We start from the raw sequence: 17,553 nt of genomic DNA on the forward strand, positions 1-17,553 counted from the left end.
AAGATGAAGCCCTGGCAAACCAGATGGTGTTTGTGTAACCGAGAGCTTTGCTTTCGGTATGCACATTTCGTAAAGTGCAAGACCCTCTTGATTTAGATCTAAATGTGCATTGTGTTTTGTTTCTTTTTTTCTTTGGGAGAAGCAAAATTGTCTCTACCAATCTCTGACTGCTATCTTGTTTCATTTAGATAAGCCCAAAAAAACAAATTGGTTTAGTGCTCTTCAATTTAAATTCAGTTGTTCTTATTCTTAATTAATTTTACATATTCCTCATTAAAAAATAGAGGAATACTACAAATAGAAAGCTGTAACTCTGAGATACTGAAATGTTGCTTTCATATTGGCCTTCCATTTAAAATTGGATTGGTGAGTCGTGTCATCCACTTTCAGTAAGATGTGTGCACCTCCCTGACCAGAGTTAGAAAATGCCATTTTACTAATATTTTCTATTTCAGATGGCTGACCAGGGAATTTATTCCAGGGAGGAGGTGTGGGAGGACTTTAATCAACAGCTTCAGAGGCATCAGTCTGTAAAACCTGCAATGAAACTGGCTGTAAGCTAATAATCTACATACTAACCCACCTCAAATGATTTCATTAGTGGGAGTTACACTGGAGAAGTTTAATGCGCAGGATGATTTAAATGTAGTTTTTGAGGTGTTTTTCTTACTGACGAGAGTAATATAATATAGTAATATTTTAAAAAATCCAGCACAGAAATAAAATGTTATTGGCCTTAAAGGACATTTTTGGAAATACATTTATTCACTTTCTTGCCGAGAGTTAGATGAGAAAATTGGAGCAAATGGAGCTACCACCGGTAGCCGATTAGCTTAGCTTAGCACAAAGACTTGGCAGGTAGCAGGGAGCTGGAGTCAGGGAACCAGCGGAGACTCAAAGAAGTCACTGCGCCCAGCCAAGAAGTAGTCTGGAACATAACCCCGTAAAAAGCAACATGTCATTTTTACACTTTGGTTTTTATTCTGATTAAACAAACAAGATATAATGTGTTAATTAGTGAGCTTTAGGAGTGCTGGTAGGCGGATTTTGCTACAGTTGGACAGAACCAGGCTGTTTCCCCCTATTTCCAGTTTTTGTGCTAAGCTAAGCTAACCGGCTGCTGGCTGCAGCATCATATTTACCGTACAGACATTAGAGTGGTATTAGAAATGTTCAGTACATGTATGAGCAAATCTAAGTAACACTTTATTTGGATAGTCCGCCTATAGATGTATAGATGTTGTATTTGCAACATTTCAACTGTTTCGCTCGTCTGTAGATGTTTAACAGATTAGCAATAAAGTATATGTGACAATTCATGAACATACCCTAACCACGATATTTTTTGTGCCTAAACCTAACCAAACCTAGAAAACGGTTTTATTTGTGAAAGAGTTGAATTGTTGATTTCAGCTAATCAGCTGTTGAAATGTTACAAATACTCTTTATAAACTGTAGGCGGACTATTCAAATAAAGTATAACCCGAATGGAATACAAAATCATCAAATTGAACTGACTATACTGAATCACCAACATAAATGAATCAGTAGCTTTTAGCAGTGGAGCTCCTCTTTGTCAGCTCTGCCGTGAGACATTAAAAGCTTATTAAAAGACCACAAAAGCCACAGAAAGAACCATGACACGATAACAGTTGGGTGTTGAGCTACTAACCTCATTATCAGTGCTTGTATAGGCCAGTTTTGTAGTGAAAGAATGTAGCAGCTTCAACCAGCATGTGACTGAACTTACTAATGAACTGAAGACAGTCTGAATCAGTGCCGAACGTTGTGGTGGCATGAGCGGTGATGTGATCTCTTAGCTTAGAAAAACAAATGACTACATAGTGTCTCTGAATCTTTGAAATGAACTGCACGAAACCATCCAACCCAGCAAAGTGATTCATAATTCTCACCATCAATGTTCTCCTCTATCTCAGCAAGAAAGTAAATAAGTTCCCAAAATGTTAAACTATTCCTTTAAACACTCATATCAGTGACACCTGAGCTTATAGTGACAGAGAACATGACTGGAGTGAAGATTGCAGTGGTTACAGGTAGTCTCTGCCTGCACAACAGGTGACTTATCTACAGTATGTGATCCGTGACCAGTGCCAAACTCATCCCGTGTGCATCCTGCCCAACTCATTGTACTGCAGTGAATGAAACACCGAAGTCAATAGCGGCACACAGAATTGTCAAACAGCCAGCCCTCAGATCCACACTGTGGTTTCCAAACACGCAGAATACATTTCCATTCAACTTTTGTGAAGGTCTTTTATCGCAGAGCAACAAAACCCAGAGGAGCTATGGTATGAAAAGATGTTTCATTATTAAGAGAATATTAGCCCACATAAAGGTGAATGACTGAAGGATTGTGTTTCAACACTGCAGGGGCTGTAAAGTGCACAGAGGTTAATTCTCTGATCCAAGGGTAGATTTGTATCATTGTTTGTAGATAGAAAGGGTTTTTCCATGGGATTGGATTCATGTCTTCACTCTCTGTTCCTCGGAGCACTGTGGTGGATTGCCTGGTCTGATTAATCTTAATGAATTATGCAAATAGCCTTTATCTCAAATGATTTAGCAATGTTTCTATATTGTTTTATTAATGCACTTTTGAATTACTCTGTATAATCACGTAGCCTTTCCTCAGCCGTTTGCTGTTTGTAATTCATCGCCAGCTCTTTATTAAATCCATGGTGGTCTCCGGGCGAATTGCATGCAGGAATGAGAAATCAGTCATTACTGTAATTTAATGATTTCTAACCAAACAAGAGGCAACCTGGATCGCTAACCATAGCAGCCCTCCACACTCCTCCCCTTCAGCGCCAGTCCCTTGGGTCTGATCTTTGGGAGCGAGCCATCTACATTTTTGCTTAATTAATTGAGTATAAGGAGCATTCTGCTGTGAATGCACTGTTTCAATTACAGACAGAAATTGACTTACAAAATATGAAATTCCCCATAAAGCGGTGGTTTGTTTGGAGTCTAGACACCCTTACAATTGACTAAAGCTTTCTCTGCTTCAGTGTGTGGATTTATGCAAGTTTAGTATGTCATTTTGTTACAACCAGACTTAACATTTCTGGAATTTCTTTGATTATTGTTCATACACAGATGGTATGCTGATGTTTGTCTTGGAGTCATAAACATGACAGCAATAGACATAATTGACATTTCAGAAATGTCTCATCACATCAGAGGAGGGGGCCCCTGTATTGCATACACAATGGTTTCCTGTCCCCAAGGTATAAGTGTCACATGCAGGTGAAATATAAATACATCTCTGACTATTTTCTGCCTCCTCAGAGCAGCCTGCCTCTAACCTGCTTGGCTTCCACAGAGAGGTGAATGGAGCTGCATGTTGATATCAGTAATGATAGTAACCACTGTATATATGTGTCAAAATGGATGGACATCTCCTTCGCCCTTAGATGACAGAGATTCAGATGGCTAGCATGGCCTCTAGGGCTAAATAATCCTGTTCTGCTGTGCTTTGGTTTCTGTCTTTGTCCAGCCTGAATCCCTCAGATGGTTTATTTTCTGTAACCTTTTGATGACATGCACTAACAATCCTTTTAGGATTTCTAACAGGCAACGCCTTACTGGAAATCATTCAGATCAAAAAAATTGAAATATGTCTTGGTTGGTGATGGGTAGCATTAATCAACACAATAAATGCAGGCTTGGATGACGACAACATTGAGCTTTGGAAATGAATCAAACAGGATTAGGGTTGTGTTAGAGTGAGAGCTAGTTATCAGTCTCTCCCTGGACCAGATTTCAGATGGCTTTTTGTAAAGTCTGTTCATTTTAAGAAACAGTGCAGTAAGATTATCCCTTTGTAATTTTGAACATGGCCTATTTTTGCATTTGCTGAATTTCACATTTCAGTTCCATCATGAACACAACATTGATTAACTGTGAGCTCTCCTCTTCCTCCTCCTTTCTTTGTCAAATGATTTGCTTGACCTGATAATTTAAAGTCTCAGCATCTCCTGCCTATGCAGAATTGTGGCCTGGTATACAAAGAGAATTAACACAGACTGTAAAAACCCAGATTTTTCTGAACAGTGATATCCTTTGAATTAGATTTATTGAGATAATACTGACATTTGTCACCAGGCTTTGAAAACAACAGATACCATTAAAACATTTTGGCAGAACTCAGCTGTGTTGACCCTTGGTAACTTTTAGTCAAACATCATTACATTTTTTCCGGGTTTTATTATTGTGGCATTGCCTGTTGTCTTTATAAAGAAGACTTGACATCCTAACAAACTTAAGAAAGCCAAACACTTGATAGTTTCAAATCAACAAAAAAGAAACAGAAGAGATATCTGCTGCATAAGGCTGAAAGGAATGAAAATGCTTATGATCTCACTAGATCTTCAACACAGATATGCATCAAGAGTCCTGGGGCTCTTTGTGGCAAGAAAATAACACAAAAGTTTCACATCACATGGTTTTGTTTTACGGGTGATTTTTTTTCTGGTGTAATCCACAGTCTTTTAGTCAATAAATATCTTCATGGTGGAGTCTTCTAGTCCATAGGAATAAAACTATAATACAAAGAGAGATTTGGGCAACAGAGTTCAGAGACAGCTACTGTTGATGCTGGATCTAAAGTCAGGAATCTATTTGTATATGTAGTCTTATATGATGCTCTCTGGTCCTTTTCTTCCATTCGTTCAGTGGATTGTCCGTGATTATTGTCCTTGTTGGTCCCTGGTTTCCACCGATCCTCAAAACACATGATATCCAAATGTCCTACAGTGTTGGTCAAAGAAACAATGTCTGGTTCCAAGCAAGGTTATCCTGGAAACAGATGACTATCGTGTGACCTAGAAAGAAAGAAGGAAAAAAAAATAGTCAGGAATCAGAAGAAAATTGTGTCAGTGACATGAATGGATGCTGTGGAAAAAAAGGGATTTGACTCATTAATGATGACAAATAGTAGCAGAAACACTCAGCATCAGTGCTATCTGACATATGACGTATACTACTGAGAGAGGAGTGGAATAATTAAACCCACTGTACTTATTATAGTTGAGCCATTTTTAGCTAAGCAGAAGTGTAGCCACACAAAAAAATCCAGTTTAAAAAAAGAATAATGTGCTTAGAAAATCCAGTCTACAAGTATTATGGTTTTGTCAACAAATATCTATATAGTACTATAAGTACTTCTCTGTACTATCAATCATTTCTAAGATTCTAAGATTTCTAAGATTCTATTATTTTCATCATCGATTAATCTGAAGATTATTTTCTCAATTAATTGCTAAATTGTTTGGTTTTGTCATAAAATAGTGAAAAATGTCCACCACAATATCCTTATTCTAAGCCCAAGTTGACACATTGGTCCAAACTGAAATAGCTCAATAACTATTGGATGGATTTCCATAATATTTTGTACAGACATTCATAGTTCCCAGGGGATGAATCCTCATGACTTTGTTGATCCCCTGACTGTTCCTCTATTGCCATGAGATTGTTGACGAGTGATTTTAATTGAGTTGTCTTAAAAAACTATTGGACGGATTATCATGAAATTTTATACTTTTCATTCATGTCCCCTTCAGGATGACTTGTAATTACTTTGGTGATCCCTTAACTTTTCGTCCAGCAACTCCATCAGGTCAAAATTTGTCCAATGATCTAGTTCATGACTAAATACCTTTCAAAACTTATTACCATTAGCCTCAGCTGTACTTTGTGCTAATTAGCAAATGTTAGTATGCTAACACGCCAAACTAAGATGGTGAACACAGTAAACAATACCTGCTAAACATCTGCAAGTTAACATAGTCTTTATGCGTATGATAATATGCTGAAGTTAGTATTTAGCTCAAATAACCTCTATGCCTATAGACTCATTCGTGTTTTTGTCTATCGATTGATTGATTGACTAATCATTTCAGCTGTACTTCAAATTGTGGGTCTATCTCATTAAAACAAACTCTTGTTTGGTGCTGCACATCAAGCAATAGCCTATTTGTCATAAGTGTGACAGGTTCAGGTGTGTGTATTCCCAGCTGGCATGTTTATAACTCAAATATCTGTAGAGTTATACAGAAAAAGGGAGGAGACAGTGAGCAGCTAGAAGTCAGACGTAATACAATGTACATCATGCGCAATGATTCCAATGCAAATAGGAGAAATATTATTATTCATGATGGCATACTGCTGGCATAAGTATTCTCAGAGGTTTTCATGAATATTAATCTATAAGATTGAAAGATGCAGTTTGTACTACTCTCACTTTAAGCATAACTAAAAATACTCTGGGAGGTGAATGTTGTTCCTTGTTGGTTTGCCCTTTAAAAGTAGAACACAAGTAACTTTTTGACTTGTCCTCTGATGTAGGACGCACTTTAAAACACACACACACACACACCCACACACACACAGACACACACACACACAGGTGTTCCTGTGTGAATATTTGCACATTACTGTCATTCAATTAGCAGTTTGCAAGGTCTCACTAGTTAACCACCGAGAGCTTTACCTCACACAAGCAGTCTTCCAAGCAATACAATTCGAATATTTTGTGGAAGTGTGATTTTTACGCTGCTTAGAGCTGCAGCTGAAGACACAGTGCTTGCTGTTTGGGGAGTCACAATTTAATTTTCGCCTCCATGTGACAATCCTCAGGAATCATGGGTGTGAGAGAGCATATGGAAATTATTTGGTCTTGCTACTGTTGCAGCAGCAGTCTGTAGACATACATTCACAGATTGAGTTAAGCCATGTTATTTGGTCACAACATTATCAGAGGTATTAACATTTTTAGAGATGGCCTCCAGCATTTTTCTGCAGGCAGCAACATTTTGGATATACTGCATTGGCACAATAATGAACCCATAAATGATTTTATAACTACAGTTGTGCTGATTATTGTTGTATTGATAATTGTTATAAACAATTTCTATTTTACAAATGTTCTAAGCTCAGTTTTCTTTCTCATCATAAAAGAAAAAATAGAACATAAGATAAACAAATAGGAACACATTTGTAATTGCAGGAGCAGCTTTGAAAGGGAATTTCACCTCATAAGGTAGAAGTGGAAGGGATAAAAGGGTTTAGACACACAAAATTAACAGAGTAAAACAAAACTAAAACTAAAAAATGTTTAAGGCAGCAGAAACAAAGTGTGAAGCAAAGTGAAACCTTATCAAAGCAATTAGCATGTCATGATGTTGTGGGTGTCATTGTGAGGGTTATCGCTGAGTAAACACACAAAGGGGAATCAGGAGAACAGAAGGCAGCTCCTCAGGGTTTTATGCTTAAGCTGCTTCAAGATGAAAGGCCACATTTGACTGGTCAGCTATTGGTTCAAAGACCCATTGACAAACAAAGACCCTACCTTTGATGGAGAGCTACTGATGCACACGTGTGTGTATATCCCATACTCATTTATTATCTAGATAAAGCAATAAAAAGAACTAAGCATCTCTGAATTTTCTCAGTTTTGAATGCAAAGGTCTTGTCTGATTCTTTTGGACTTTTATTAAAGTATATTATTTTAGGTTTTAACGTTGCTCTAAATTCGCAAATTGCATGGTTAGTGTCAGCCTCCAGCAATGGACTATAAAAAACAAATCAATCATCAATAGACTAATTTAGCTCCTCCAGGCTATCCATCAATTAAACGTTTCATGCCATCTTTTAGCCTTTTAACTCTAAACATCAATTTATTCACACATTGTTTTTTGACTGACAACATAGGGCTGAGAACTAGAATCTAACACACATATTGGTTCTATTTCAGTGACATTAGTTTGTAGTGAAAATATTAAACATATTTTGAAGCAGATTGAAAATCCAAGCTAATTGGTCTTGTTGCACTGTTCTGTCTTTTGATAAGACATTTTTTAGGGGATTCACCTCAGTATTCTAGTAAAACATCAGCTGCATCATCCCAATCTGCACCTCACCTGCTGCATCCACAACCCAGGTTCACCAACAGTTGCAGTGAGTAGTGAATATTTTGTGCCTTTTATCAGAATCAGCTATAAACCAAGTAGGTTTACACATACAAGGAATTTGCTTTGGTATTATGGTGCATACAATAAACATAGTAAGTAGAAAAATATAAAGAAAGATAGCTAGCAAGTAGTGCGAGTCAGCCTCAGTGTCCTGGAGGCGTACAGGTCCTGGAGGGAATCACCAGGACCTGTACGCCAATCACCTTCTCAGCAGAGCGAATGATATGCTGCAGTCTGCCCTTGTCTTTGGCAGTGGCAGCAGTGTACCAGATGGTGATGGAGGAGGTGAGGATGGACTTGATGATGGCAGTGTAGAATTGCACCAGCATTGTCTTTGGCAGGATGACAGGATGGCAGGAACTTCTTCAGCTGCCGCAAGAAGTGCATCCTCTGCTGGGCTTTCTGATGTTCAGCTCCCACTTGAGGTCCTGGGTGATGGTGGTGCCCACACAGGCTGATGGGGGTGGTTTCTTCCTGTAATCCACAACCATCTCCACTGTCTTGAGAGTGTTGAACTCCAGGTTGTTCTGACTGCACCAGGTGGTCAGTCTCCCACCTGTAGGCAGACTCTTCCCCATCAGAGTTGAGCCCAGTGAGGGTGGTGTCATCCGCAAACTTCAGGAGCTTGACGGACTGGTGACTGGCAGTGCAGCTGTTGGTGTACAGGGAGAAGAGCAGACGGGAAAGAACGCAGCCTTGGGAGAAAACAGTGCTGATGGTCCGGGAGTCAGAGACATGTTTCCCCAGCCTCACGTGCTGCCTCCTGTCAGACAGGAAGTCTGTGATCCACCTGCAGGTGAGAGTGTCAGGCACACTCAGCTGGGAGAGCTTGTCCTGCAGCAGAGGCGGGATGATGTTATTAAAAGCAGAGCTGAAGTCCACAAACAGGATCCTGACATAGGTTCCTGAGTAGTCCAGGTGGTGGAGGATGAAGTGAAGGGCCATGTTTGGCAGGAGTGGGTCTGTGATGGATTTGAGGTGGACAGCACAAGGCGTTCAAAAGACTTCTTTACCACAGAGCTCAGGGTGACGGGTCTGTAGTTGTTAAGTCCTGTGGTCCTTGTTTTTTGGGGGACGGGGATGATGGTGGAGGATTTGAAGCAGGCTGGCACATGGCATGTCTCCAGTGAGGTGTTAAAGATGTCCGTGAACACCAGAGACAGCTGATTGGCACAGTGCTTCAGGGTGGATGAAGAGACAGAGTTGGCCAGGCTGCTTTGCAGGGGTTCTGGTTTATTACATCTCTTCTTGTTAATGATATAACTAGTCCTTCATATTGTTATATTCTAATTTTATGAGTAAAAAACTTTTTTTTTGTCAATTTAACTGCAGTCATAGAAAATGTTGTGGAGTCAAGATCACAAAGTTATCATTTATTCTCTAAACTTAGTGATCTCATAGAAATTCCACTGCTCAACTGTACCTATGAGCTGTCCTTCACTTACAGAATGTCAGTCCCAGGCACAGTCCAGGAGATGACTGCATAATGAGCAACTGCCTTAGTAAATCAGGAGCTACATAAGTGAACATTGTGGCCCCAAATTTATTGATAATCGGGATGCACATTTGCACAAGTCTCTTTACGTCCTCCAATAGAAAAGACCCAAAAGGAAGAAACAAAAACACACAATGGTACAGTTAAAATACTACATTTTAAGCTGCAAGTCATTATACAGTATATTAAGGCCAGAATACATATCTCTTAAGTGTAGATTAGTAAATTTTAAGGCATATTTTCATTGTGTCTTGAAAAGAAATCTACCTCAGACAGCTATCCATCACCACCCCTCAACACATTATGAACAAACATCATAGCACCTGTCAAGTGGAAAGGCTCTCTGGTTCTTTTGCCTTCTGTCCTCTGATTGATAGGAAGTGAAAAGCGGGAGCAGCCGGGGTTATAATTCCTGATATTACCAGCAGGACTATAAAACTGGCTGCTCCTGGACATGCAGAGAAAGGGGAACAACTGGAGTTGTCCGAGAGGGGGCCTGCAGGGTGTCAAGACGTCTGATTTATTGATGAGACTTCATCATAAGGTGAAACGACACCATCATTTTTTTTATCAACAAAGCCACCACTGGACATCAAAGAATAAAGAATTTATAGAATATATGAGGCATGTAGTGCAACTTAGAGGTTAGTTTACACCTATATTATGTATCCATTTTGAGAACATATTATTTAAAAATTTAAACTTTTTTTTTTACCACAACTATAACTGAAATAAACAATATAACTATAGCATTTTGCAGAGCTGGAGCAAGGGAGCAATTAAAATCAACAAATTATAAAATCATTAGATTTTATTTTAAAACAGATAAAACCAATTCCAGTAATGTAAGATAAAAGGAATATATTCTGTTAAGAAATAAAAACAGAAATAAAAAGACAATTCAAACAAAGTAAAAAAGTAGTTTGAGGTGTGCTGTCTCCAATAGCTCCGGTGGGGGGGTCTGGCTTTTTAGCTGCTAAATGCTCACCAGCTAGTCGCTGACTTTGGCTGTTTGCTGTTTAGTGCTAGGCAGGTAGAGAACAGTGGGTTTTTCATGATTTTTTGCTTAAAAGCAGCTGCCTGCTGCTTCTGGAAAGGGTTTGATGAGAGCTGTGAGAGTGAAACAAACAGTTAGGTTGCAGGCCAAAAAAACTAAACTATGAGCTGAAAGATGCTAAAATGCATCATAGAGTCAGATGACATTTTTCCATGGGTTTGTCACTATAAGCTTTCACATAAATGTAGTTATTTGATTAATTTTAATTTAATTTAATTTTAAATATGTTTAATTATAAAAAATATTGATTAGTGCAGCTTTAAGCCACAAAAATGGGAACTTGAGACTTAAGTTGGACCGGACAACTGCTGTTGAGATTTTGACAGCTTACAACTTGACTGAGCTCTGGCATATTATATTAAAGAAAATGTACTTATTTCTATTATTCTAAGCTGGATACTATGCAGAATACGTTTGGATTTTTTGATGTATGAATTTTCAAGTAATTTTGAAAGAACTGGTGTCACTTTTCTCAAAAGAAAGTGTCACTTCAACAATGCAACACTAGCGAACCTGAGCTCTATCTTCAGCAGAGCCCTCCATTTATTCATCAGAATGATGTTAACTGACCAGGAAGCTCGGGTACAGAGCCCTCTAGCATATACAGGCTGTCCCTTGCTGGCTCTCTGTGGGAGGCAGCAGGGCCATGAGCATGGAACGACCCCCACTGACTCCCAAATCAAAAAAGAGTCGAGGTTCTGACGGGTTCTACTAGCCACCTGGACCCCTGCTTGTCTGTGCCTCTGTTTCTGCTTTCCTGTGGCTGTGTGAGAGGGCATGAATTATTAACCCGGCTAAAATAAAAAGCTCTGCTTCATCCAGGCCTCCTGTAGCCATGAATAATGGAAGAGGCAGCTCAACTACAGGCGTTTGGTGAGTCAAACACTAGGCCGTGATGGATGGCTAAGGGCCCACTGTGTCCCCCCTCCTCACCTACCATCCACTTCAGGTCTACCACACCCTGAAACCCAAAACACAACGTCCAGATAACCTCTATTAATCTCTGGAAGTGCTACAGCTTGCCTCAGCACATCCCACTCAACGATTTGGCTTTCTGGAGGGATTTTTGTTTGTTGTTTGTTTGTCTTTCTCCTGCCTTTGCTTGCCTTTGTTTTGCTTCTCACTGGCACTTTTGAAGTCATATGCAAGCCTGCTCGGACTTTTTAAAGGCAGGACCCGATTCAAGCCTGCTCTTTCTTACCCTTAATGCTAAGATCAAGAGGATGAGGTGGATACATCTAAACTGGATTTCTTCTCAGTTCCCCAGAGGCTGTTTTCCAATTTGTACCAATGGACTCACTGTTGTACAATGACACTGTTTATTACAGAAGTGATAACTGATTTTCCATTTGCAAAGTTGTCATGAGATGTATGCGTCCGCATCTCATTTCCCACCTAAAGCACCCACTGATATACCCATACTAATAAATATATATATATATATTTTTTATATACTTATACAGGCCTTCATATTTCTCTGTTCTCAACTGAAAGTTATTATTAACAATATATATATGTGTATGTATGTATATATAGATATATTATAAGTGAATCAATCAGACACATGTTCATTCAACCCTGTAATTCTGATTTGTGTGAATTATAAATAAATTATACAGTAGGTCCATGCAGAAACAAGACAAATGTCTTGTTGCATATATTAATGTGACACGTCATGTATATTCATGAATCACTAAGTGTGTCATTTTGACACTAAATATTCGGTTTTGTAGTTAGGCTCTGTCTTAAAACAAGCTTAGATCTCTTATTGACGAGAGAGCACTGGCATCATAGAATAGGCATCAAACTACTCTATATTCTTGAATGCTTATCACGTTTCAATCAAATATGTGAAATTACAATTTAATTGCCCTTGAAATGACATGGCTTTCTTTGGCTTTAACAGTGATGCATGGGAGTGGATGTCTTCTTTTTGGTTTGGGAGCAGCTTCATCAGAACATCCAGCTCTATCCCACAGAGTTGCCTGTTCTCTCCACAACTGTGCACAATTAGCTGATGGGCTCCTGGATTGCTGACTATCTGATCTACTTGGCTCTGGCAAATTAGTAACTTAAGTAGAAATACAATAAACTGACTGTAGACTTCCACAACAAAATGCGAGATGTAGCTAAATAAATATCTGAACTTAACTCACCCTTTTCTACTGTTGTAAGCCGATCGCTTCAAGAGACACTTCACTGACTCTCCCCTGTGAGTCACATCTTCCTCTCCTGCTGCCTCCTACTCTGCCTGCTCTGATATGCTCTCATCTGAAGTTGATAAAAAGAATCTTCTCTGGTGCTCTCTTTAGCTCTTGTTTCTTTCTTCTTCAAACACTTATCTAGCCCTCCTTCATTATTCCAGGGTCACACTTTGTTACAACTATTATCTGAGGCCATGAGTTTTGCTGTCCTTTTCGTTCGCTTTAATCTATGATTTTTAAGGATGCCAATATAAGAATATCTACTATCTGCTCACAAATAAAGTTTGTGAATTATACCCACCTTGGTTGTCTTAACTTTGTTTCCTGTACTGCAGCTCCATCCTTTGAGATCTGGCAGCACTTTACACTCTTCCCCATCCATGCAGGGATGCATCTGGCACCACCACTTCTGTGCAACTATGGATGCTGTGAGGAAAAGAAAACAAAAGAAAACACTAAAAAAAGAAAGAAACGGGTACTGGAGGCAATTAACAACATGCTATATGAAAGTGTAGCATGATTCTGCCCTGTCTGAAGCAACAACAAGTGCCTTTGGTTTCTACATACATCACAGTGATTGAAGAGAGCGTCTTTTGATCTCTGGCTGACAGAGGAGACCCGTCAGTCCTGCCAAGGTGTGCTGTCAGGTCTAGATTATATGGTGTAGGTCAATGTCAAGTCAGTGAGTGTTGTGAGCTGGTGCGTGCAGTGTAAGGAGGGTGGATGTTGGTATGTAAGGGGGGTAATAAAGCGTGCAGCAGAGGTTGGTGCGTCAAGGTCTTAAGTTGCTCCGAGGAGGCCTGCAAGGGGAGAAACAGCTTCCCCTGACATTTCTAAAGTGAAAACAAAACTGTCAAAATCGAGGAAGCCCGTGTAAGAGCCATTACAGTGAAAAGAGGAGATAGGGATCGATTCACCTGTAACTGAGGCCACTTTTGACATGATATTAAATGACCTGGCCTTCTGTCTACTCCGCTCAACACAAGGTCTGATATAGCCTCAACAACAGACAAGAGGGTGATTGAATGAACTGGTGGCGATTTAATTTTGAAGATTAAAAAACCTTTGGGACACAACAGCAGGATCATGAAAATCTCAACTTTGTATTTTTTTTCATCTTTTCATACCTACCATTCCATAAACCTCTCACACCCAAATCAGTGAAATAAGCACCAGAGGCACAGTGACAGGTGTGACAGTATTGCACCGTACCGAATTTCTACCCTAATCAGAAGTCAGTCTCAAATCATTACCAAAACTATAATGAGAAGTCTGGCATACCGTCTACACAAGATGGAGCCGCTCTTGTTGTTCCCGCCACCTGTCCAGGGAAGCAGGAGCATTTGACAGTCTGGGATCTCTCTTCGATCTTGTTTTTGTTGCAGCATCGGTGTGCAGCAATTACCTCACAGGTTCCCGCTTTCACATGAACTGAAAGCACAAACATACACAATGGTTAGAATGCATGTGCCAGCCCTCTGCAACAGTAATTCCACTTTCTGTGATGCTTTTCACCAAAGCACTATAGCAACAAATAATAGAACTCTATATGTATATGCTAGTAAACATTGTTTGTGTCTATTCTTTTATGTACAATTTTTTTGTTTGATAAGGCTTGTGTTATTGTTTGTTTTTTTGTATTTAAAAAAAAATCCACGAAAAGACCAAAACCAACAGCATCAGCATTAGCCTGTTCTCTCTCTGACTTCCCTGTCTGTGTCACTCAGCTGAAAGCACATTTGTTCCTACTGATCACAAATATATACATTTTTAAAAAAAGGCACTTTAACAGGAGTAAAAGGTGTATTTTTTGGAACTATGTTCATCTGAGCATTAATACACTTTTCAATTAATACACATTATTGGATAATTACAGCACCAGCATGGTGTATATGGCATTGTTTCAAAATAACACTTCATCATAATTAAGGAACATGTCACCAAGTGCAACTGTGTGGTTCGTGTGTTTTCAATCGTTTTTGGACAACAATGGAGGTCAATGGCAAAGTGGAATAAGATATATCAGGCTTTGGATACACATACAATACTTAGGAGGATTAATTTGTTATTGATTTTGGTCTTTTTATGGGATTTGTTGACATTCCACTGTAGCACTTTATATAATACTTCATGCATAAATCTTGAGCAAGTATTTTGTATGAAATCGTGACCTTAAAGGAATAAGAAATACACTTATTCACTTTCTTGCCAGGAGTTAGATGAGAAGCTCACTCTCATGTCTGCACGGTAAATATGAGGCTACTGCCAGAATCCTGTTAGCTTAGCTTAGCATAAAGACTGGACACAGGGGGAAATAGCAAGTCTGGCTGAGGACATTTGACTAATTTCTCTTGTTTCAAACACCCAAACACAATAGCTACTTGAAATCCAGGTCATCTCCCCGGTGGAGAAGCCCGGCTTTGAACCCCAGTGCAGCTCCACCTGTCCACGTATCCTTGAGCAACATACTTAATCCACTGACCCTGCACCAACCAGAGGACAAAAAGAGAATTTCTCCATTGGGATAAGACTAATGTAGTTACATAACATCAAAAACACACATACTTCCAGAAAATGACTTGATTAACATCACTAAACTGCTTATTTGCGCAAAAGAACATTACAATATCAATTACAAGGACACTGTTTTCTGTGCTATTAAGTTGGATCAAACATCAATACTGCTCTCTCATCACTATTCTGAGCATGTTTGTGTATTTACATGCAACAATCAGGATTGGACGGATGAAAAAAATTAAATAAAAAAAGCATTTGAAAAGTTTTGACATTCCTTTCAGATAAGCTTTAATTATGCCTGTAAAGATTTTCAATTTGGAACTTGACTTAAAAATAGATTGCAGTGAGCTTCCATCTTCCCATTAACTAGCAATCCAGAAATCTCATCTACAACATTAAAAACATTTTGCTTCCAATCAATAAGGTGCTATTCACATTCCCACAAAAGGCAAGACAACAATTGCCGATTGAGTGCTTTTCACCGAGCAGAAACTTACTGATGCAAAAACAGGTCAGGCTCCATGCCCTTGATGTGATTATCTTTAAGCCAGCAGCACGCCCACCGGTCAAAGTTAATTTCAAAAGTTGAAATAGCTTGGATAGAATATTCAAACTTTGTTTAAGAGATAGATGCGCGTGGACAAAAGGCAATCACAAAAGGTGCAACAAGCAAGGACACTCATTATAAATCATCTGATTATAAGGGAAAACAAATAACTTGTAATTTTAACTGGCCAGCATTACAAATCACAAATCAAGAATGCAATACAATAAGATAAAATTACAATATAATTGAATTAGCTGTCAAATAGAAAGTGTCAAGGGACAGATGTCAAACTCAAAGCCTTTTAAATGTTCTCAACCTTGTCTGCTAGTCTTGCACAATGATGTGCTTCATTGGATGTAGTTTTGCTGTACATACGCCCACTCTGCTGTGGTGTGAAAAGGAGGAAAGGAAGCTACAGTGCGAGTTGCCGCTAGGTCTGGCCTGGGACTCTCACTCATTAAGGTGCAGGAAGCGGCTGGTTGGGGCTGCCCATGTGGAGAGAACTGCTGATTAAAACTGGAGCTGCTGGCCAAGGTCGCTGACTCTAAGGCTGGACCCAAAACCACCATGCAGTGTGGACAGGATGAGAGGTCAGAGAGCAGGGCGCAGTGGTCAGCCCAAGCTGGTAACGAGCCATATGAAAAGAAACAACCATGAACTGTCTGACTACTGTTGTTACTATATACTGAGTATCGGGTCTGTGAGACAACAGAGCAGAGAAAGTGTATTAAAAAACTAAGGAAAGAACCTAAACTGAACTAATTACTTTACGATCATCACAGCATTGAAACATGTCACAAAAAATAGATAAAGACCACACCCTCAACTTAATGAGGTGGGGAAATACAATTGAGACATTAAACATGAAAGGAAGGGTTTGACATTTGGGAAAATACAATTATTAGTTTTTTATGCTGAGGGTTAGATGAGAAGATTGATACCACTCTCATATCTGTCCATTCAAGCTACAGCCAGGAGACAATTACTTAGCTTAGCAAAACCCACTGTAAAACCACAAGCGGGCGGTAGGTGGTAGGTGGATTTTGTTACCTTTGGACAGAAAGAATGTTAAATTATTTCTTTAAGGATATATTTGAAAAAAATGGTTAAGGGTTATGTAAAATTAGATATTGTAAGGATACAACATAGCATACTAGTTTCTTCCCTTTTTTAAAATGTAATTCTCCTCCTACTGTATTTTATTTTTGTTTTTTGTTGCATTTTATTGTATAGGTACAATGTTGGAGTGAGATACAGATGTTTATATTTTATTTTTTATTTTATTTTTTGTTCTGATTTTAAGCTGAACTCTAGTATATTATAGGTTAATGACTATGGCTACTAAAGGGTTCTAGATGGTCCTTTGTTTGGGAAAAAAGGAAAAAATGTAAGTGGCAAGAACAATTTTTATAAATCATTTAATATTCATTTATTATTACATGGAACCATCCATCCATCCATCCATTTTCTACCGCTTGGTCCCGTTAGGGGTCGCGGGTGACTGGAGCCTATCCCAGTGACTTTGGGCCTTAGGCAGGGTACACCCTGGACAGTGGCCAACTCGTCGCAGGGCTAACACAGACACAGACAAGGACAGACAACCATTCACATCTCACACATGGAACCTTTTGGGCATATTTCACACAACCAGAGGTGTGTATATTAGCGCTATTTTTTTTCTCACTTCCTTTCAGTCAAACATACATAAATGCATACATTTGAGAGCTGCAGCTCTGGACAGG

The 17,553-nt window shown here is 39.1% G+C and overlaps 1 protein-coding gene across 2 annotated transcripts in view; it reads right to left on the minus strand.

Annotated features, from left to right (window-relative positions):
* Positions 1-4,079: 4,079 nt before the first annotated feature.
* tafa3a (TAFA chemokine like family member 3a) overlaps positions 4,080-17,553 on the minus strand; it is a 98,771-nt gene continuing 85,297 nt past the window's right edge. For both annotated transcript variants that reach the window (XM_044215036.1, XM_044215030.1), the window contains 3 exons: positions 14,029-14,178; positions 13,049-13,173; positions 4,080-4,844 (listed from right to left, as the gene is read on the minus strand). In XM_044215036.1, the coding sequence (XP_044070971.1) occupies positions 4,833-4,844; positions 13,049-13,173; positions 14,029-14,178 (287 nt within the window). In that variant the 3' untranslated portion in view covers positions 4,080-4,832. The remainder of the gene's footprint in view (positions 4,845-13,048; positions 13,174-14,028; positions 14,179-17,553) is intronic.

This window comes from Siniperca chuatsi, linkage group LG2 (assembly GCF_020085105.1).
Source record: "Siniperca chuatsi isolate FFG_IHB_CAS linkage group LG2, ASM2008510v1, whole genome shotgun sequence".
Classification (NCBI taxonomy): domain Eukaryota; kingdom Metazoa; phylum Chordata; class Actinopteri; order Centrarchiformes; family Sinipercidae; genus Siniperca; species Siniperca chuatsi.